The sequence below is a fragment of the Monopterus albus genome, unplaced genomic scaffold (genome assembly GCF_001952655.1).
Source record: "Monopterus albus unplaced genomic scaffold, M_albus_1.0 scaffold34.1, whole genome shotgun sequence".
In the NCBI taxonomy this organism is placed as follows: Eukaryota; Metazoa; Chordata; class Actinopteri; order Synbranchiformes; family Synbranchidae; genus Monopterus; species Monopterus albus.
In genome coordinates, this window is record NW_018127914.1 from 2,538,019 (window position 1) to 2,560,099 (window position 22,081).

The 22,081-nt window shown below is 39.5% G+C and overlaps 1 protein-coding gene and 1 long non-coding RNA gene across 12 annotated transcripts in view; one reads left to right on the forward strand and one right to left on the reverse strand.

Annotated features, from left to right (window-relative positions):
- Positions 1-17,883, forward strand: part of LOC109958584 (myocyte-specific enhancer factor 2D homolog) — a 23,092-nt gene extending 5,209 nt beyond the window's left edge. For 2 of the 9 annotated variants that reach the window (XM_020597318.1, XM_020597319.1), the window contains exons 2-13: positions 3,635-4,036; positions 5,471-5,674; positions 6,255-6,392; positions 7,153-7,369; positions 8,266-8,322; positions 8,971-9,152; positions 10,655-10,720; positions 13,035-13,164; positions 13,337-13,547; positions 14,843-14,911; positions 15,760-15,810; positions 16,289-17,883. In XM_020597318.1, coding sequence (XP_020452974.1) covers positions 3,983-4,036; positions 5,471-5,674; positions 6,255-6,392; positions 7,153-7,369; positions 8,266-8,322; positions 8,971-9,152; positions 10,655-10,720; positions 13,035-13,164; positions 13,337-13,547; positions 14,843-14,911; positions 15,760-15,810; positions 16,289-16,769 — 1,860 coding nt within the window. In that variant the 5' untranslated portion in view covers positions 3,635-3,982 and the 3' untranslated portion in view covers positions 16,770-17,883. The remainder of the gene's footprint in view (positions 1-3,634; positions 4,037-5,470; positions 5,675-6,254; positions 6,393-7,152; positions 7,370-8,265; positions 8,323-8,970; positions 9,153-10,654; positions 10,721-13,034; positions 13,165-13,336; positions 13,548-14,842; positions 14,912-15,759; positions 15,811-16,288) is intronic. The other 7 variants (XM_020597320.1, XM_020597322.1, XM_020597323.1 and 4 more) reach the window with 7 other exon arrangements.
- The window catches only part of LOC109958585 (uncharacterized), a 32,116-nt gene that overhangs the window by 3,721 nt on the left and 6,314 nt on the right, over positions 1-22,081 (reverse strand). The window lies entirely within an intron of this gene.

The window sequence follows — 22,081 nt, forward strand, 5'->3', positions numbered from 1 at the left end:
TAGGGAAAACTTAACACAGTTACCACAGGGCTGAGCCTTTGTTTAGATAGGGACATGGGGTTTTTAGTCAAGGTAATGTAGTTAGTGAGACATAGATTTTGTTGGTATTAAAGAGAGCTGAAAATGTAGAGGATATGAAACTAGTTTTCTTGTCCGTGGTCAGTTTTCACCGCTGCAGTGGGGCTGGAATACGCACATTTTGCTTTAGGATCCGTTTCTGCCTAATTTTCACTTCTAGAGGTGTGGTCGCTCTTTCAAATCAGTTCATATTCCTCTCCCTCAATTTAAGGACACACACATACAAAATGGCTAAATCAAATCAAATCAATAATAATAATATCAAGCATTAAACCAAATAAAATGGTTTTATCCCATCATAAAAAATGAAGTACTTTTCCAGTGTAGTGAAAATATACTCTCCTAAAGATGTGTTAATGATTTTGGGAACAAGTGTCAGTTCCCTTGGATGTGTAACAGTCATTCAAAACAAAAAAGCTGTTCTATTAACAATTACAAAAAGCTACAGTCTTCACAGTGGAGCAGCTGGAGCCAGATAATGGTTGAAATTCTTGATTTAAAAAAAATAACTTAAATGATCGTCACATTAATTACCAATCAATCGTCTGTGGCCTCACCAATCAGTTGATCGACTGATCTCTTCAGTTCTGCAGACGGTTCACTTGTAATTAGGCAGTGCTTGATTTAATGCACCAGAGCAGCCACCCTGAATGCACAGCATCAGCATTACACCTGACTGAGTATAATTAATTGTTGAAGCTAAAATTGTGATTATTATATGACTAATTGTATCACAGTTGTAGACTAATTAAACCTTTCAATGGAAGAAGGAAATGTGGGGTTGTTTATATTACAAGTATGTTGCCCAGAATACAGTCTAACTTATGCAATTTTTGAATGTTGATTTGACATAACTGCACAAAAGGAGAGTGACAAGCTGCTGTATATTCTTGAATATTATCATCAACTTTATTTATATAGCACATTTAACACAGCAACAGCTGACTAAAGTGCTTAACACAAAACACAACAATAAAACAAAATTACAATTAAACAACCACTCATCATTAAACAAAAAACCTCAACAAAACAAAGCCTCATACTGGATCAAATGCCAAAAGATACAGATGAGTTTTCAAATACACTGTAAAAGTGGACAACGAGGGGGGCCTGCCTGATGTATAGGGGCAATGCATTCCACAACCTTGTAGCCCCCACAGCAAAAGCCCTGTCCCCCCCTAAGTCTCTGCCTAGCCCTCGGTATCTCCAGAAGCAGCTGATCAGCTGATCTGAGGCACCGAGAAGGACTATAGGGATGCAACAAATCTGTAAGATAAGAGGGGCCCAAACCATTTAAAGACTTATCAACAAATAAAAGAATCTTAAAATGAATTCTAAAATACACCGGCAGCCAGTGAAGAGAAGCCAAAATGCGAGTGATGCGCTCCCCTTTGCACCCCCCAACCAGTAAATGAGCAGCCGCGTTTTGAACTCTCTGAAGACGGGCAAGAGATGTCTGACTAAGCCCAAAATAGAGCACATTAGAATAATCCAGGCGAGATGTAATAAATGCATTTATTGCTGTCTTAAAGTGCTGCCACGAAAGAAAAGGCTTTACCTTCGCCAGCTGTCGAAGGTGAAAAAACTAGCCCTTACAACCGCATTAACTTGATCTTCCACTCTAAAATTAGAATCTATTTTGACACCTAGGCTTGTAACAGTTGACTGCACATACTGCTGCAAGCAACCCAGATCAACTGGGGGAGAGTCACCAAAATTAATTGGGCCAAACACTATAACCTCAGTTTTCGTATCATTTAGTTTTAATAAATTCAGAGCCATCCAGTTCTTAATGTCTTCGAAACATGACTAATGATACAACCGATGAGGTATCCCTTCCCCTCATTGGTATGTACATCTGCACATCATCTGCATAAAAGTGAAAAGAAAAACCATGTTTTCTAAAAACACAACCAAGAGGAAGTAAATATAAAGAGAAAAGCAGGGGCCCCAAAACTGAGCCCTGTGGAACCCCAGATACCAACAGGGTTGAATGAGGACTCCACACCAGCAAACCCGACAGACATGGTCCTATCCGACAAATAAGACCTGAACCACTCTAAGGCAGTACCACGGATGCCCACTAGCTCCTTAAGTCGAGATATTAGGATATCATGGTCAATCGTGTCAAAAGCAGCGGTCAGATCTAGAAGAATCACATAGCCACCAGCATCTGTTGCCAGGTAAATATCGTTAAAAACCTTTAACAACGCTGACTCTGTACTATGCTGAGTTTTAAAACCAGATTGAAAAACCTCCAATACATTATGCTCATCTAAAAAAGACTTCAATTGTATATAAACCACTTTCTCTAGTACTTTTGAAATAAAAGACATAACAGTATATATCAGAACAGTTCTACTGTAGATCTACTATCTACTATAACCTACTGTGCAACACTGCCTCTTATAATTCTCATGCAGGAATGTCACTAGACACTCAAGTAGCTCAGGCGGTGTTTAACCGGACTAAGCCTGTGACAAGTTTCTTCAGCTCATGCAGAGGTGGCACAGTCCTCAAGGATTTCTTATTCATTATTTTTTTCATTATTTTAATTTCTTATTGATGACTCTCAGACTGTTACACAAATGGTGAGGAGGTTGTCAACATATGGCCAATATCAAGAATACCAGACAGTGATCCAACGTGCTTACAAAGATAGAAAGCCAACCTACAGCACAGCCTACAAAGAAGCATTAACTTCTTCTAGTCATTGATGTGCCACTTCTGATGGCATACAACTTTTTGACCATTCTGAGTGAAATAAAGAAACACCCGTTATCATATATGTGACTTAGCAATTCTCAGATGTTTTCGTGTGTGTGTAAAAGCACTAAATGTCACACAAAAATATCTTTTGACATCAAGGTATTCTATCAGAAATGTTTTGATAGTTTTTGATTTGCATGGACCAAAGTCCATGCAGATTTTGGTAATCAAGTGATTAGTTTTGTGATTTACTAATTAATATTTTCAGCTATGAGAAGAAAATATGAGCAGTGCCTATCCCAGTGTATTAAAGCCAAAATTTTTAAATATGCTATAGATTTAATTTCGGTGCTGAAGTACTATTGCTGTAGAAAAGATTCATACACTGTGTACAAAAAGTGAAGGGGTCTTAGACCCTCCACACTCAAATTAAATGGTGTAAATATAAGAAACTGGAAATATTAACATAGTACGAGTTAGATAAGAGTTAGTCCTGGACCAAGATAGAATCCTTACTTTCCCTAACTGCTCCATGAGAGCCTGAGTCATAAATCCAAATTCAATTGTGTCCATTTAACTCTGGCATTTTGTTGTTTCTTGTTTTTGAGTTGATATAAAAGTTTTTGCAGTAAACTTTGTGTGATGTTTGGTAGGGTGTTGGTAGATACTCTGATTGTGCCCCTCTGCACAATCAGTGATGTCTTCACAGTTCTCATGGTATATAGACTAAATGGCATAGATTAGTCATTTTATTTTCAATATCTCATGATGAGAACTTGTTTGTGTGATGAGTTGTGTAAATGAAAAATATTTGTCTAACATTTTTCTCCGTTTTTATCTTATGCAGGAGAGGAGTCATATCCTCCTCACCGCAGCTGCTGCAAAGGAACTTCATCACTTTTGTCCCTGTGGAACAAATGATGAACTGAGGACCTCCTCCACTTCTCAACTTCACGTATCTTTACATTACTAAGTCTTCAATCTCAGTGCTCATCAGAAAAAGGCACTGACCACGTTGCCACACCACATCTGGGCATAGAAATGTGTGTGTGTGTGTATCCTTGGATGCCTGACTGTGTCTGAGTGTTTTTGGACTGAAGAAAGAGGTCGTAGGCTGCACTTGATCTCATAGTCTCTGAGAGGCTCCTCTCCACTTGACTGACTACAACGTTTGTCTCCACCACTGCAAAGCATCATGGGTAGGAAAAAGATTCAGATCCAACGGATCACAGACGAAAGGAACAAGCAGGTGAGTCTTTAATTTCAGGTCATAGCTTTAATCTGGCCCTGCACAGTTTTTTTTTTCATTCAGAAATTGCTGAATTAGATTCATGCTTGTGTCACTGTCCCATTCAAATGTCCATCTTTTCTGCAATGAAAGTACCCAGATACTGTAAAGCAGGCTGTCATCCAGAATTTGCCTTTTTCAGTTAATTAGTTGTTTCCTTCCCCTCACATGACTTCACTGTGTGAGGCTGACACCCTAGTTCACAGTAGGGAGGGTGTTGGATGGGTGAATCACTGCTGAAAAGTTCTTTCTCATCACACCACAGGATAGTTTGCCGCATGTTCTCAGTCCTCCACATTTTTTGTCACTATATAGGCACGCTGTCATGTGACAGTTTTTTCCATAAGTGGCTGTTCTGCTATACAGGCCTGATTAATAAAATTCTGCAGTGAATGTTGCTTATTTTGGATAGATCCACAATCACAGCTCTGACTAAGATCCTTCTTGTTTGCTCAGTTGTGTTGGATGAGTAGTTGTGCAACAATGTTAATTTGGTGTTTTGGGGACTTTTTTTCCTGTTATCACTGCTTCTGAGAGCCAACAAGAAATATTTTTGAGTTTGAGTTGCAGTTCCATCTCCTCATAGCTCTGATCCTGAACTTTTCAGACAAAAGCTGGAATCTTTCTTTCAGTAAATACTGTACATGTTGCATTTCAAATAGCTAAACTGATAAAACTGAGCGTGAAAATTATTGCACCATAAGACATAAAAAAAAAAAATCAGTTTTCAGAACAGTTTAGTTGATGGTGTCACTGAAACCTGCTTAATTTAAAAAAGTAGGTATAATAAATGACAGTACTGCCTGGGAAAACTATTGAATGACTGACAATGATCAGTCATTTCTTATTGACTGAAAGTCAAAGTCTAAGGTTGAAGGCTGTGCTGCTAATATTTACAAGTCAGCAAAAGGCCAACAAAAACTAGTGTGCTTCATTACAGCTAAAAATGGACTCTGTTTCAGTAGTTGTTCTGACACCCAAAGTACTGTCTGTATACTGTATGCTGGATATGATACTACATGAGTCTACCAATAATGTGAGTGCACACATGTACTTGATTACTGGGCCCTGAAAGATCATTTACAAGTTATAAGCTTCTCCTGGATTGTGAATTTCATTTTCAAGTGCAAGTCTAGACTGCTCTATGTGTGGCAAATGGAAGATCTATACAGAGAAAATGTATGTTTTTGTCGTAATATTGATGCCAGTAGTGATGTTAACCTGAGAGAATTGTGTTCAGAGAAGGTTCTACAAAGGAAACATTTCAGTTAAGTTTTTTCAGAATTTAAAAAAGGGTGTGTGGCAATTCTACACAGGCCAAATTGTCAGCATTAATCAATTACTGAAATCCACTAAACTCCCATACTTTTTTTGTGTCCTCCATCATTCTCTCAGGTGACATTCACAAAGCGAAAATTTGGCTTGATGAAGAAGGCCTATGAGCTGAGTGTGTTGTGTGACTGCGAGATTGCCCTGATCATCTTCAACCACGCCAACAAGCTGTTCCAGTATGCCAGCACTGACATGGACAAGGTCTTGCTCAAATACACAGAGTACAACGAGCCTCATGAGAGCCGGACCAATGCAGACATTATTGAGGTAACTTCATCTCATCAACAGCCTGTGAAAATGAGTGAGCAAATACTAACGACTGCTTCGGCTAGATTTGTAGGTGATCTGCAGGATTTTATCACAGTTTTACCATTTGTGTTATTCCAGGGCAAGCAAACCTTTAAACAGAGTTGAGAAGCCAAACCGTAGTTACAGACATTCCCAAAAGGTTTTTCTTTTTCTGTTGCAACAAACTGAACAAGAGTAAAAGGTTAGACTTTTGGAAATACGCACATGATAGTGAAATGCAGTCAGTGGAAGTACAGTCTATATGTGAACTGAGATAATCTTACCACACTGTTGTAAAAGTAAATCAAAGGTAGTAAAAGTATATAGAATAAAGTGCCTTCATGAGATCTTAAATAAAAAAAAAGTTTGAGACTTTGAAATTTAAAAGGAAATTAAATAAAAGTAAACGCATCACAATTCTTATTGTTGCTGCAGTATGGATCAAAGTTTATGTTTGCTGTTTATAATGTATATATTTAAAAAAAAAAAGTCAATTCCTAGCAACTTGGCTGGCTGATTTTACACTACTCTTACATTTCCTTTCTATTATTAAATATAGACTTTGAGAAAGAAAGGCTTCAACGGTTGTGACAGTCCAGAGCCGGACGGTGAAGATTCCATTGACCAAAGTCCCCTAAATGATGACAAGTACCGCAAGAGCACAGAGGACCTGGATGTTCTCTTCAAACGCTACGGAGTATGTCCTCCAACATGTACATGCCACCTGATGTTCTCACATTTCATCTACCTGTAGTTACTATTTCTTCTGCTCCTCTTGTATGTAAACGTCTTGGTCAAACATTTCTCTGTCCTTATTCAGTGTTTGGTTTGGCCTGTAGAACAAAGCTACTGACAAAGAAGGGCTTAAATCTGCAGTTTTACTTGGCTTTAAAGAGCCATATATTGATTCTGTCTTGTACAGCTATCCTGCCTGTAAATTTACAGATGTGGTTCATGCTTAGGTTTTTGCAGTATTCAATGAAAACCTGTAAAAAACAAACAAAAAATGCTCTGCACTACCTGCTCAGCACCAAACAGCAGGCAGGCACAGCTAGCAACTAGTTGACAAACACAGTGGAGCACTTAGCAGCTAAAGAGGGAGAGTTCCCCCTCAGGAGTCAGTGTAGACCATAAACATAGCTCATAGGAATACTGGACTTAGGTTTGCCAGTTGCCCAGAGGCATGAATGAATGCTAATGTTGTACCGTAACGGCTGGATGTGTAAATAAGCAGTTGTTTGCCAACAGCTTTGCCAAATTAACTTGGAAGGCCATGATACTGTATGTCAGTGCTGTGTTTACAGCTTATTTCCACTGACCCCAAGTGGCCAAAAGTCTGATATTGCAGGTTTAAAGATTAAACTTGTGCATACTTAGAAGGTGATGTAACTGAAATGGAGCAGCGAGTTTTTGCACAGTTGAGACTAAAAGTGAAATTCTCTCTTTCCATTGTGCAGCAGTCGACTGCTCCGCCCCAGACGTTCTCCATGCCAGTCACAGTCCAGGCATCCAGTCAAAGCACACTGCAATTCAGTAACCCTGGCAATGCCCTGGTAACTACCTCCTATGTAACTTCATCGTCGCTCACCGATACGCACCTGCTGTCACCACAGCAACCAGCTCTCCAGAGAAATACGGTGTCTCCTGGGTTGCCACAGCGACCAGCCAGTGCAGGTGAGCAAGAGATATTCATCTGAGCGTGGTACTCACCTGTAGTCTTAATAAATCCCAGGTTTTTACCCTTCAGTCATGTTTCTGTTGTTACAGTATCTGCTCTTCCTTAAAATCCTCCTTGTTTCAAGAATAACATGATAATGACTGTATCCATACTTATCAGTTGTTATTCACTGTTGGATGATGACAGACCTGCAGTAGATGGTGTGCGCATGTAGCTCTTTATCATTATGTGTAACAAGCTGCTTAATCCTTTAGGGAGTATTGCACATTCTTCTGCTCTAGACTGATCTATTGTGTGACATTTGCTGTACTCCCTCCAACTTACCATTTTTTAAACTTTTGTATTATTTTTAATTATTAGTTTATAGCTGTAGCAAATGCATGTTAGGCATCAGACAACTAGAGTCAGTACCTGGCTTATAATAACTATATAATTATTCAATGTATATTATCTGCAGGAATGGAACTCTTGAGAATTTGCTTAAAAGCCAAATGTGGAATAAAGAATCATAGTAAGAGTGAAGAATTAGATATGATACAAGAAGATGGATAAAAAAGTAGTTCAAATACTAAAGTATACAGCGTAATGGTCTGGTGTATAGGTGTTACTGGGTACTTTTTTCCAGTGTGTAAATCATTCTGTACATTATTAAGGATTACCATTGATAGTTTGTGGTAAAACATTTAAAATGTGTTGAAACTGATAACAGGTCTTCTCTGGCAAGTTACAGAATAAAGGACTAATAAAAATAATTATTAGTTGCATTCTTATTTCTTAGATTGTACCACAAATAATAGAAATATATGCATTATATTACTAAGGCCTATAAGTGTCTTTTTGGTTCTGCAGCACAGTAATAACCTGTTCTATTGATTTACTCTGTAATCAATAGGTGCTCTTCTTGGGGGCGACCTGAATAATTCAAATGGAGGATGCCCAAGTCCAGTCCGTGAGTCCTGTTATGGTTGTTCAGAACCTGAGCTGGCTTTATTCTTCAGCTGTTTTTTCATTGCCAAATGTTCCTCTGTTACCTGGTCTATGTTCCCTTTGCTTCTCTCCTCCTCTATGATCAGGGGATGCTGCAGCTTTTAACACGCGTGCATGAAATTCCCAGCACTTCCCTTTGGCCGTGTTCATCTTATTTAACATTATAGCACTTTTTTTATTCCTGAACTGCAATTCCTTTTAGTTCTTTCTTTTAAATGTTTGCATGGTATGATATTTAGAGTAAAACTGAAATATCTTTTTGCTCCCAAATCATATTTATCATTTCCAGAAATGTAGTTATTTCAAAGAAGATTGCATAGGATTTTAATAGAGGGATTAATATGAATCTGTCTCTAAGACAAAAATGTTCTGTCATCATATATGTAGGTCTCATTAAAAAAGACTTATTTTGCATGATGTGATGTTGGCTTTTTGAGGCTTTGCTTCTGTCATGTGACATTTTAAATTAGAGACCCTGAATAGAACAGAAACCTTTGCAGGATTGACTCAACTTTGAGTGCACACACAGGGTCGGAAACCTGCTGTCTGCTTTCACCTGTTTGATTTTCCTATTGATTTCTGTCCATTCGCACCTCTATCTCCCCCGCAGCTAATGGATACACCAGTGCCAGGGCCTCCCCAGGTCTCCTCACTGTTTCCAACGGCAACAGTCTGGGGAAAGTAGTTCCAGCCAAGTCTCCACCCCCACCTCCCAGTCCTCAGATGGTCAACAGCCGCAAGCCAGACCTCAGAGTCATCACTTCACAGGGTGGAAAGAGCCTCATGCAGATGGTGAGTTTATCAAGCTGCACATGTGCTGTCTGGGTCCTTTTAGTTAACATGTTGAACCTTGAAAGAATGGCACTTAATACAGCCTAACTATTCATACTTCTGTTTTAAAAGCTTAATTATGTGGGATTATTAAAAACATAACAAAGCAAAGACTTACCTGATTCTGAAACCTAGAAGGTTTGTTCAGGGAGATGAGGAGCTAGAAATTATTTTCATTTTATCTCAGATAATCTCGGAAAATTAGACAAAAACACAATTTATATTGATGTATCAAGTGGAATTCAAGAATTGGAGTGAAGATAAACATTGAGTCAGAGGCTGTTTGCCATCGTTTTGTGTGTTTTTTTTTTTTTTAGCAGAGAGCTGGTGGCAGAAATGTTTTTGCTAAACACTGGAAGTCCAGTATCTCATCATTTACTCTGGCAAAGTTAGTGAAGTGTTGGATAAATCAACAAACTCCCACCAACACACCGATGAGATCTCTCATAACTGAACATGAACAGCGTATGCTAACCACCAGCAGTTGTAGCTCAGTAAAACACTGTCTCATTTGAGACTGAAAGTTCATTATTGACCTTGGAAGCAGCAGTTGGCAAAACTGTGTCAGCACACGGTGATTTCATTATTGTTCTGGAGCTTTTGAGCATATCACACAGTCTTCCTCGGCAGATGGAGTTTACCCATTTGTCGTGAACTGGATTTGTACAAATCTTTATTTTTTGAGCATTTTTATATTTACAGTGGGTCACACAACTAGTTATTTGTGTTATTCATAGTGACAAACCCACAGAGAGTCATTATCTGCAGTTATTTTCAGGTAAATGAATCGGTCAGTTTCAGAACTCTGAACAGCTGGCTTCAGCACACACACATACAAAGAAAAAAAAAACAAGGTTAGACCATGCGCCCAGTACCAAACGGCAGCAACTATGTTGCTGGCTAGCTGGTGAACACAGTGGAGCATTGCATTTAGCTAAAGAAGGACATGCTTCCCTCAGGACTGGGTGGAGAGTAAAATAGAGCTAAAAAGAGCGGACAGGCGGCCAGAAAATCAATGCTAATGTTTCATGTCTGATTGATGTTTAAATAGGCAACTGTTTGCTAATACATTAACCATAACAACTTTCAGTCATTGTTGTATTGACCACTTACTGCTCTTCCCCCCAAGTAGCCAAAAAAAACATGTAGACTTCTGGTCCATGTTTGTGTCAGAATTGACACTATAATGTTCATTTTCAATCTTGGAAACAGTAGAATTATCTGGACAGTTTCATGTGATCAAAAAGCTCCAGAACAGCAGGTGATCAATCATAAGCAGGTAGGGCGATGGTACTGCACCCCCGCTGACTAGGTCTGACACATTTAACAATTGGGACGCTCAGAGTTATTCAGTTTTTAACACTGCATAACAACATCAGTGAAGTTCAAACTGCACTATATACTTTTCTCATTGTTTTTGTATTTTTTAATGACTCTATTCACCTTTTGTTACAAACCTGAAGCAGACTTGTAACCCTCCTTGTTACCACCCCTTGCAGACAGAGGATGAACTGGAATTGGTAAACGAGGTGATTTTTTTTTTTCTCCCTTCCCGCCCCCCTCACGTCAGTCACTCGCATGAGTCGATGGTTATCGACTGTCCGCACATTATTGGTATGGTTACAATACTGCACCAGAGTTTTTCATTGTTTTGGTCTTGCTCTTCTTGCGATGGCCTTCAGTTTGTGGTTCCCACCTGACTGCATGTTGTTCAGCACTCATGGTTGTGTTGTTTGAGCATTTTTGTAGTGTTAGGATCATGATCTTCTCTCAGTAAAAACCTAGAAAACCCTGTGTAATGGACACCTTCGGAGTAAAAAGCTGAATCATCTGAGTGATTTTGTAAGTTTTGAACCAGGACCATTTACTTCATCATAGAGTATGATACCACTTAAAGCATGGGCGTCTTTTCACTTGGCATTGTGGCACACAACGCCGCAAAGCATGTTCCCCGTTCACTGACACTCACACTGACACTGACTCTCATTCTCACCTTCCACCAAAATTGTTAATTAGAGATGTTAAAAAATAAATGGCATTACATTAAAGGCATTTCACTTTTTTTTTTTCTTCTCCTCAGTCGCGTCTCTAAACTTAGCTCAAAGCATTTGCAAAAAAAACTTTGTGTAATAATTCAGGATTGTGTATCTCCTAGAAAATTTTTGGTTGCATTTTATTTAGAAACAAAATAATAAATAGTGAATTATTTGATAGTCTATTCTCATCTTCTCAAATGTGGGGATTTGATGCTTTTCTCTGTTATATATGACAGAAGATTTTATATGTTTGGCACTTGAACTGTTGGTCAGACAAAATAAGCTATTTAAATGTGTCATATTGGTCTCTGGGAATTTCTAATGTAATATTTATGTTTCCTGACATTTTGTAGTCTATCTAGAACAGAAATAATCCTATAGTAGTAGGCCTATAAAGGATACACAGATGTGTGCTCCTTATGAAGAAAAAATCATCAAATCATTATTCACACCAAAAATGTTAAAAATGAAAGTACAACATAGTGATAGAGAAAGCTTGTTAAAGTGTAAAATTGGGTTTCTATTAAGCTGAATTTACTCAGAGAGAGGGATGATGGTAACTGCTTTCGCAAGCTGGTGCTCATTGTCATTCCCTCTCTTTTACAATTCCACTCAAAGTTGACAGGCAAGAATCTCATTTTCCAGAGGACAGTGATCCATTTTCATCAGTCTCCCCCTGCTGTCCTCCTTCTTCACAAAGGCAGTTAATTGAATCTGGCCCCTCTCTCCAGTCTATCTCATCTCTGTAAATTCAGTGTTACAGTCGTAACTCTGGCTGAATGTGTTCTCTCAGTACGATCAGTCTCTCACAATACAGAAGAGTAATTCCAACCAGAATTATTGCATCTTTGGACCCTTTTATTTTATTTTTCCTCCATTTGCTTTTATCTCTGGTATAATGCAGCTGAACCAACTCTGGAGTGTTTTGCTTCTTCAGAGATTTGAATATTTGAACACAGATACATAACAATAAAACCTCCTGATAGCAGTTTCGCAAATTAAGCAGTGCATTTATTGCAACTTTGTTGGAAAAACATTGAGTGTTTTGTCTTCTAAGTAATTGACATGAACACTGAGCAAGGAGCAGGTTTAAACCCTGTTAGCTTTCTCTTAGCAAATGACTGAAATATACAGTGTGCTCTACCAGTGTGGAGTGCACCTAAGCAGCGCACTGACATCCAGGCCTTTACTGACATCCACTGGAGACACATGAGATCAGCCCTCTATGGGACTTGAAGAAAACACCAGTGAGGGAAGAGAGCAGGGGCCCTGGTTAGGTTACAACAGACGGGGATCCAGATGCCACTCCCATCTATCTATCTAGCAAATTTTCGTGTTTGCATATTCCTTTTTTTTTTTTTTTTTTGTTCTTTCAGTCTTGTTTATCTACTGTTTGCCTTATGGAAGAACATTGTACATACACACTGAGAGCCACTGTACCAGAGTCAAATTCCTTGTGCGCTCAACTCACCTGGCCAATAAAACTGATTCAAATATTAAATCCACCATAATGCATACATACAATATAACTGAGGCTTGAATAAATTGCCTTTAATATAATACATCTGCAGCATTTCTGGCTCACTCAGAACAAGGAAACCTTTTTTTTAGATGCATGTCCTCAAGAACATCCATACAGTAAATCCACTTAATTTTGAGATTTACTCGACTCATTATGAATCCAGCCACATGCACATTGTCATTCCCAGCATGTCAGAATTTACATTTTTGAAGTGCTATAAAATCTTGGTTTCAGTTGCAGGTTTGTTTCAGCTGTGACTAATATGTTGTCGTCCTGTCTTGGCAGAACGCCCAGCGGCTGGCAGCTGGAGCCCAGGTGGCACAAACCCTCACCACACCAGTGGTCTCAGTAGCCACACCGAGCCTTCTGGCACAAGGGCTGCCCTTCTCTGCCATGCCCACAGCATACAACACAGGTGAACTAAACATATTGCGCGGCTCAGGGAGCGATGATATGCTTTTAGTTAATAGAGAGAGCAACAGCTGACTTGTACAACAATGCAATGTCTGATCTGTTTCCTAATAAAACTAAGAATATATATCCTGTTATATTGTCGTGTGACCTTTTTATCCTTTGTCCTGCCTCAGAGTACCAGCTGACCAGTGCAGACATTACTGCTTTACACGCTTTGGCATCACCTGGCGGCTTGTTGCCAACCAGTGTGTCCACATGGCAACAGCAGCAGGCTGTTTCCCAGCAACCACAGCAGCAACAACATCAACAGCAAACGCAGCAGCAGCAGCAACAACAACAACAACAACAGCAACAACTTATGCTTGCATCACTTGGCAACTTGGTGTAAGTCATTTATTTTCCTACCAGCTCTGCATCTTTCTTCAGACCTGTGATACACAGATTTCACTCAAAAGGAGATACTTCTGCTAAACAGCCTGGTGTCATAGCTTTCAATCTGATAACCTTAACATTGATAAACATGACTACTGACCCTCGCAGGCAGCTTGCATAATATCCATACCATGACTTTATATGCAAGCAGTTCATTCCTTTTTCAGTGAATCGGTCCTTCACCAGCATCTCACCATCTCAGCCTCTTCATAACATCAGTCTGAACACAGTTCATTTTTTTATGGAGCACATGCACTTGAGGATGGTGACAAGATGTGCAGTGTTTAGAGTGAGGAAAAGAGATTGTTGTCTCAGAGAAAAAGCATTCAGATCCCATTGCTTTTTGCATGTTCTATAGAGGGCTGTAGTAGTGGTTCCTAAAACCCGGAACTGGGTTAGCGTTTTTGCACTTCCAGTTCCCTCACCCTGAAGTCAATGGGATTTTGATTAGGCACCTGAAAGGTCTGTGGTTAACACAAGGCCAGTACCCTGTCACATTTTATTCCATGAAATAAAATACGTCATTAAATACCCTACTCGTGATTAAAAAAAAAAATGTTTTTAATGCTTTTACATGTCTTAAAAAAGGCAGTTGGTTAAATGAGACTAAAGAGGTTGTCTGGGATTTTAGACATCACAGACTCATCCACTCACTAGTCCACCTTTACAGCCTCACTACAGACTGACGCTGAAGTCATGGGATCATGGTGTAGTTCATTTGTAGCCTAACAATAGCTTTTTACTTCTGCTGATCATATTTGGGCTTCAAAAATCATAAAAGTGGTGTTCACTTGTGACAATTATCTTGATGAACAAAATGTGTCAAACGTTTGTTTGTCACGGAGCTTATTTGCTGCAATAATCCAAAAGCCTATGGAAAATTCCCATTGGCTTTTTGTCAAGGGAACCAGGGTGATGCTATTAGACTTGTAATGGCAGCTTTGTGTGGGCAGACTGCACATCCATGTTATTTTGTCTCCAAGTCGAAATTTAAATCTTGTTTTTCTGCAAAGAAGTGAAAATTTCAGTAAATGACAAGGAACTATTTATTCAAAGCTTGATTACACTACAAACACCAATGACAAAATTTATTTACAAGAAAGTGCTGAATTAGAGAACTTGTTTAAGCAGTGCAGTGTTAGTGTGTGAAAAGAGTTCTGCGAGCAGAGTGCTGCAGGGTTCAGGTTGGGTTTTTAGTAGCTTGAACACCAGATCCTTGAAAGTGTGTTCTCTCCTCTTGTCCACAGCATGTGGGGCGTGGACAAACAGAGCAGCGAGCTGTCTAGCCAGGTATCGAGTCTGGCTGCCAATCTGAGGTGAACAGCCACTACTAGTGTGTGCCTGTGTGCAATGTCATGACCTTGTCTGTAAGGGGCGTATTTGAAGTCCACTTTATTTGAAGGGCCTCTATCTGAAATCAAATCACTTGTAGTATAGTATATTAACTTAAAAGTACTTTTTGTTACATCTTCCTTTGACTATGAGGGCAACAAATAGTGATCCAGTGAATCCTGGCAAATTTAAAATGCATCTGTAATGATGTGTAAAACCATAGAATATGATTAAACTTTGAGAAAATAGTACTAAACTTTCTAAAGTAATTTGCTGTATAGAAATGTTGTATTTTTAGATTTTTATTTAGCTAGCAGCACAAATTAAACACATTTCCACAGGGAAAGTCTTTATTAATCATTTTTTCTGCACAAAAATTTAGATTAATGCACTGCAAAATGAGAAACGGTGCAAATATAGAAACACAAACCACATGATTTCTATGTTCATCTTGTCTCTGTATGTGTAAATATACATTTACACATTTATCTTAATTGGAAAGCTTCAGTATTTCTGCTGCCATTTCTTTTCCCCTCTTGCTGCACATTAGTTGTGTTTGCAGTCTTTAGGGCACATTTGATAAAAATAGTTTATTTAACCATGAATGTACCCTACTGAAACATTTATTCACACATTTTTCACATCTGGATTTTTAACTGTGCTGGAACAAAGGTTAAACAGATTAGGTACTCTGATACTGACACATTATCATATATTCCTGTTGTGGAAGACAGTTGCTCGCAATAATGTTTCACACTTTTCTCCAAACATGCCTTCTAATCCACCTCTTCCCTTTGGTTTGGGCTCCAATGTTTTGTTTTTCTCCCCACAGTATTGGCTCTCCGTCCAACCTGCTCTTGGGTAGAGATGAGTGGTTGGGTCGGTACTGTATCACACTTCCTTTTTCCTCTATGTCTGTGCGCTTTTGGCTGGCTGCACCTAAAGCATGTCTGGTGATGTCTGCAGTCAAACAGGAAAGAGACATAGTTCCGGTTTACACCATGTTCTCAAACCTGAGATTATTTTCTGTTTATCATTTGTAGTCTCTTCACAACACAGCTGACTCACTGCGAACCACCCTGTCACACAAATCATTTCATGCTTCCTGGGCTGTTCTGTTGATCTTTTGGGAGCAGTGGGGTTGTTAATCCTGCTTTGATTGAATTGTTGAATAATCAAGTGTGGCTTTTCCTGTCGGTGCTGTGCCTTGTAATGTGGGTTTTTGTCTTGACATGAGTGGCCCTTCAGTTTCTTATATGCATTTGCCAAATAGCTAATAATTTTTTTTTGATTTCCCTCTTTGTTCTGTCCCTTATCCTCCATTTTCTTCCTCTCTCTGTCTTCCATGACCCTGTTCTTAGGCCGGTCACCCATATACCTCAAGGTGCCATGCTGACTGTCAACACAAACTCCAGTGTGAGCATCAAATCAGAGCCGGTCTCACCTGGACGGGATCGAAGCACCCCTTGTCCTCCTCCCTCCACCACACCGTCCTTGACCTCAGGAGGAGCCATTCTGACCACTCCGCCACAGTACCCTGGCTCCCTGCTGTGCCTGGAGCCCCCGACTGGCCGCTCACCTGCAGACAGTGTAAGCAGCAATGCCAGCTCCTTTGAAGGCAGCGATCGTGATGACACCAGTGCAGCTGATGGAGGCAGCAGTGGAGGAGGAGCAGGTGGCGGAAGCGGCGGCAGCAGCAGCACAACTGGCACTACAGGTCCCGTCAACCGCTCTGTGCCACCTGACTTCAGCCCATCAGCTGAGCTACTCAGGGCGTCGAACGAACCAGAGCAGGAGGGAGGAAACGTCAAGCGCATGAGATTGGATGCCTGGGTCACATAGAGGGGCCGGCACTGCCAGTGAAGTTTTGGTGACACCTAATACCCACAATACACTCACACTCATGCTTAAACCCCACGGCTTTGACCCCACTGCCATGTGATGCTATCATCATACATCTGCCTCTGTCCAAAATTAAACAACTCGGTTATGTCACCCAGACTTCAGAGACTTCATCAAAACAAAAAAACCTATTAAAAAAATGAAACCTGTTTGGATCATGCTCTGAGTGAGGGGAGGATGGTTTACTGCTGGATATTTTGTCCCAGGTAGGCCCCTTGAATAGTGGGACAATAGATTTTTAAAGTCTTCTTGCTTGGACCCCCATATAATAATTTCTTTTGGTAGAAATTAGGTGTTCAACCTTTTTCTATATGATGAAATCATAAAAACTTAACTCACGTGGTTTCTGCATCACCCTCATGTATTTCCATCAAGTTCTGTTACATTGTTCACAGTGAGACTGGTGGCTTGTCAACATCAAGAGACTTCTGCTGTATGACGCGCCATCTCCTGCTCTTTGAAATCCAATGTCATTTGGATTGTGTGCTGTTCATTCTTCCATAAGTCACTTCCAAACTGCACTATTGGAAATTATATTGTCCGGACATGTTTGAGGACTGAGCATTTATCTGGCACTGAACAAACAGACTCGGGACAGATTCTTCTAGATGAGGACACTTCACCATTGATCTTTCTGCTGCCACAGTTAATGACCTCAGACACACAGGCAGGCCTGAGCTGTCAGGTGGCCCTCTGTAGCTGTGGAGTCGAGCACCTGGCCACAGTGCCAATATCAACTTCTCTTCAACAAAAAATATGCCAAATTCTCTTGAAAACAGTGCAGGGACACTGATGAATCACTCGCACTGTCACAGAAAACGATGAGAACTAGAAACTGTCGATGCTTTTCAGGCTTTGAATTTATCATCACTTTCTCCTCAGACTGGGTGCTCCTCCCGTCCACTCACCTCATATCTTCTGGAACTTGGATGGAAGTTGTTGCACCAGAAATCCAGCCAGTCAGTCGGTTTATTAACAGGAGTAGGTGCCATCTTGTTAAAAGCCTAGTATCAGTTTTTTGAGCCTCTGGTGGCTTTTTTTGGATAGGAAGTAATTTGGTTCCTTCAGTCCAAGTGTTCATCTGTTTGGTATTTTAAAAATCTGTTTTGAAGGTCTGTTTCTTGTCCAGAAGTAGAAACTCTTTGTATAAAAATCACTCCTTATACCGAAGCTTTGATGTCCTATTTAGCTCTCTCTAGCTCTTGCCGTGTTTCAAAACGTGAAAGGAAAAATACATTTTCTATATTTCTACTGCTTCAGTTGGCGACAAAGTAAAATAGCTTTTCAGCGCAACGACGTGTATGTACATATGAATATATTTGCATAGACTTTGCTAGGTATCCCTAAAAATAAGCAATGTGTTGATTCTCAGTGGATCTGTTTGCATATAAGAGTGTGAATTTGATATGTTTCAAGCTACGGTGCAGGGGTTATGTCACACCAGGTAGCGCTGGTGGATCAGACTTCAGTAAACCTATTTTACACTAGTGTTGCTGGTGTGTGCACTCTCCGTCTCACTCACAGAGGCCTGCGTGGTAGTGGTGTCATCATATTCTCACCACACATTTTTAAAACCCACAATTAGAGTAAACTTGTCCATCTTTACATGAAGTAATTATTTGAGCATTGCCAATCAGTTCTACTTGTGATAAAATACACTTAGTTATACATATCTTTGATTAAAAGAATTGTACTTTTTTTTTTCCAGAGGAAGGAGAGGAGACATGTTTTGCCTTTTTTTCACTTTGAAATGAAGTGATAAAAAAATTGGCTTCTAAGTGCTGTTTGTTTAGCTGTGTTTTCCAGCACAAATTTATTTTGTCTAAACCATTTCAAGTTTGTGCATGAGTGTGAGTACACAGGCTGTTTATAGTCTACAAATTGGTATTTTGATTGCTTGACTTTCTTTTTTCCTGAGAAGAGCTCTTAAGTGTGGACTGGGGTGTCAGCCACTGTTTGTCTGTTGATTATGTAGTGAAACAGTCCTACACTTTTGAGTCAGTGTAGGTGAGGTGGCTGCTCTATGACCTGATGCTATTTTGTGCGATTAGTCGCCGCCCACAGGTGTAGTTTGTAAATCCAGTGTCTGACACCAGTACATAAAGCCATGTTGGAGAATCCCTTAAATCGTTTCGACAATAGTGAGCATTTTGAGAAACTTAAACTAGTCCATTTTCTTGCAGAGTTGGATGAGAATACTGATACTGACTTGTGTAAATTACAGCCAGCAGCCAGCTGGATTAGCAGGAAAACTAGTGGCCTGACTCGGTCCAACAGTACCAAAATCCTCCTGTTAGTTACTCTGATACTCACCCTTAATGCCAGATTTATGTTTTATCGCCTCGAGCATAATTTTGAGCAAATGTCGGATTTCTGGGTCATTTCCATCCAAATTAATGTACGTTTTTCTGATCTTTCCATTCAGCCAGCATTATGTGAACATAAAGTTCACGTGACTCCAGGACGTTAGAGGCTGGCCAAAAAATACTGCAGCAGATAACCACCCCTTTAGATGGTGGTAAGACTTTTACTCCCCCCCTTTGCCTTTGCACAGAGCCAGGCTAGCTGTTTCCCAATTTTTAATCTTTATGCTATGCTAAGATAACTAGCTCCTGGCTGTAGCTTCATATTTAATGAGCAGACATGAGAATTCCTCTAATCTAAATCTCAGCAGTGAATGAATAAGCATATTTTCTGAACGGTCAAACAATTCTGGTGAGCAGTAGCAGCCTTCTGATGGCTAATGACCTCTCTTACCATGCAGTCACTTCCATTTTTACAAAGATTTATTTCCATGAAACTTTTTGGGTTTGTGGGTACTGATGGTTGACTGAAATGTGACACCATACCTTAACATCTTGCCTCTCGCAGGTTTGTTAATGTACAAAAAGGCCCTCTGTCCAATCTAGCAGTGTAGTCACAAGACAATCTATGAGACATGAAAACCTGCACCCCTGTTACTTGTTGTGTACAATGTTTTTTAGAAACTCACTATTTTTGGATTAATTTGTGCTGGTGACAGTTCCATTGTCTACTATTATAATGATATGATTATGAAGCTTTTATTTTATTGATATTTTGTGTAGGATAGCCAACTGTTTTTTTTTCTCTTGTATATTTTATCTTCCTTATCATAAACATAGTACTGGTTTCCTTTTTTGAAACAACTTGCTGAAAATTGCACGATCAGTTGTTGTGGTATTAGCAAATGCAGTGAAGGAAATACCAGTTAAATGCTGCAGTTTTAATCAAGATATAGAATATATTTATAAAACTGGGAAACAGCTGAAATTAGTAATTCATTAATTTTGAAAAAAAATTTAATGCATGGGTAACAGGTAACAACAAAACACGTTGCATACAGTAATGAGAACAGACATGCATCACAAGTGAGTTTTAAAACAACTCAGAATAATGTAGCATATGAAATACTCAAGATGAAATTTATAGCTAATATATTGTGCTGAGCTAGTCTGCTTTGGGTTTTTGTTGTAAAGAAAATACTTTTTTTTGAGAATGATATACAATTTGTGTATATTTTCATATACAAAGTATGCACTGATGTTACTGAAATTCTATACCGCTTTTACAAAAGTGTTTGTTGTACCAAAGTATCCAAGTCCCTTGAAACCTTATCCTTTTTGCGTATGTTTTACTGTATTTTATATATTAAATAGACAAACTGAGTGAAATTAAATTAAATCTGGTTTATTTTCTTGATTGAAAGGTCAACGCTACGCTTGGAGCTCTTCCTTCCCTAACAGCCCGTCCATAAACTAGTGAAATCACCCGACTGCTGTGGGCACTTGGCTTGTAAGCAGTATCCTAGCCTGCAGTCTCTGTAATTAGCATCTGTGTTAAGAGTACTGCGTGTAATGGTCCCTCTTTGGACGTGTTCATCATAATATTTCCTAGAACTCTGTAGACTAGGTCAAAAACTATGCCTAGGTAAAATGCCTTCCGCTCTTTCTGAGCATCTTATCTCATCTAGTCTTACAACTTGGCTTATAGAGAAAAGTTGACCCAATCTTGAGATTCGGTTCTTCAAAACTTATTTGTGACACCAGAATCCAGATCAAGCTCAGCCCATGGTACTGCTGCAATTTTTGAAGATAACATCTTCAGCAGAGTAGAATGATTCTTGATGCAAATTGGATAAGCCTGATGAATTAGCTCTTCTCGATCTGTCGCTTTCTCCAAGATCTTATACAAAGTAGGTAGTTTTATATTTCATTGTCTTTTGTATTGGTTACAAATGTGTATTAACCAATAAACATTGATTACAAAATAATGAAATATAAAACTAGCTACTTTGTACTGTCATAAAATGTAAGTAGTAGCATGTCACTAACTGTTATGAAGGAAAAATCTATAGAGCCTCTGGCAGGGTTTACAGTGAGCGACCACTAAAGGAATACATGCATCAAGTGAAAATCTACATAAATCTATTTGCCCAAAATGTGGCAAAACTTAGGTTAGAATTTCAAAAAAAATATCTCCTGGGCTACAGTGAAAACTCTCAGGAGATGCAAAGTTGCCTGTTCTGCCCAGAAAGTCAGCAAAACCACAGCAATGATAAAGCCCCAGAGAGCACAGTGCAATCACAGCAAGAGAAAAACATGCAACGTCAGCCAAGAGTCCATAAACAGCAGAGAGAAAGGACTTTGCGTGCTTTGCTTGTAGAAGCAATATTCAAAATAATTGAATTGCAGTGGTCTGAGCTCAATCCCAATTCTGCAAATGAGGCAGTGATAAGAACCATAACTGGAACACATCACACATTTTAACAAGATGCCTTCAGGACACTTGCAGAAACTTACAAGAAATGCAAACACAGCAAGAGAGGAAGGAAACCTAGAAAGATGCTATGGTGTTTACACTGGTCCATAAGATTTTAGGAAAGGTACCAATTAAAGTCAGCTACAACTAGACAGCACTTAGAGTGCAAACCTCCACCACTATTTTCAGTGGCATAAGATTTAAATTAACCTTTGACAGAAAAATAAAGACCTCTTCCTTCAAAGAAGACTGACCCATCCAGCCAAACTGAGCTCAAGCCTCCACCTGTTCTAAAAGAAGCCCAGGACGTTCCCAAGGCTGGACCACCACAGCTCAGCAGACCCTCAGAATATACTGCAACCTAGGGACTACAGTATATCCAGCGATGGAGTGGGCAGAGAGAGGTTCACTGACTGTACTGTGCTCCAAAGAGACTGGAGAATAATGAAAGTGAACTCAAATTGAGCCAAAGT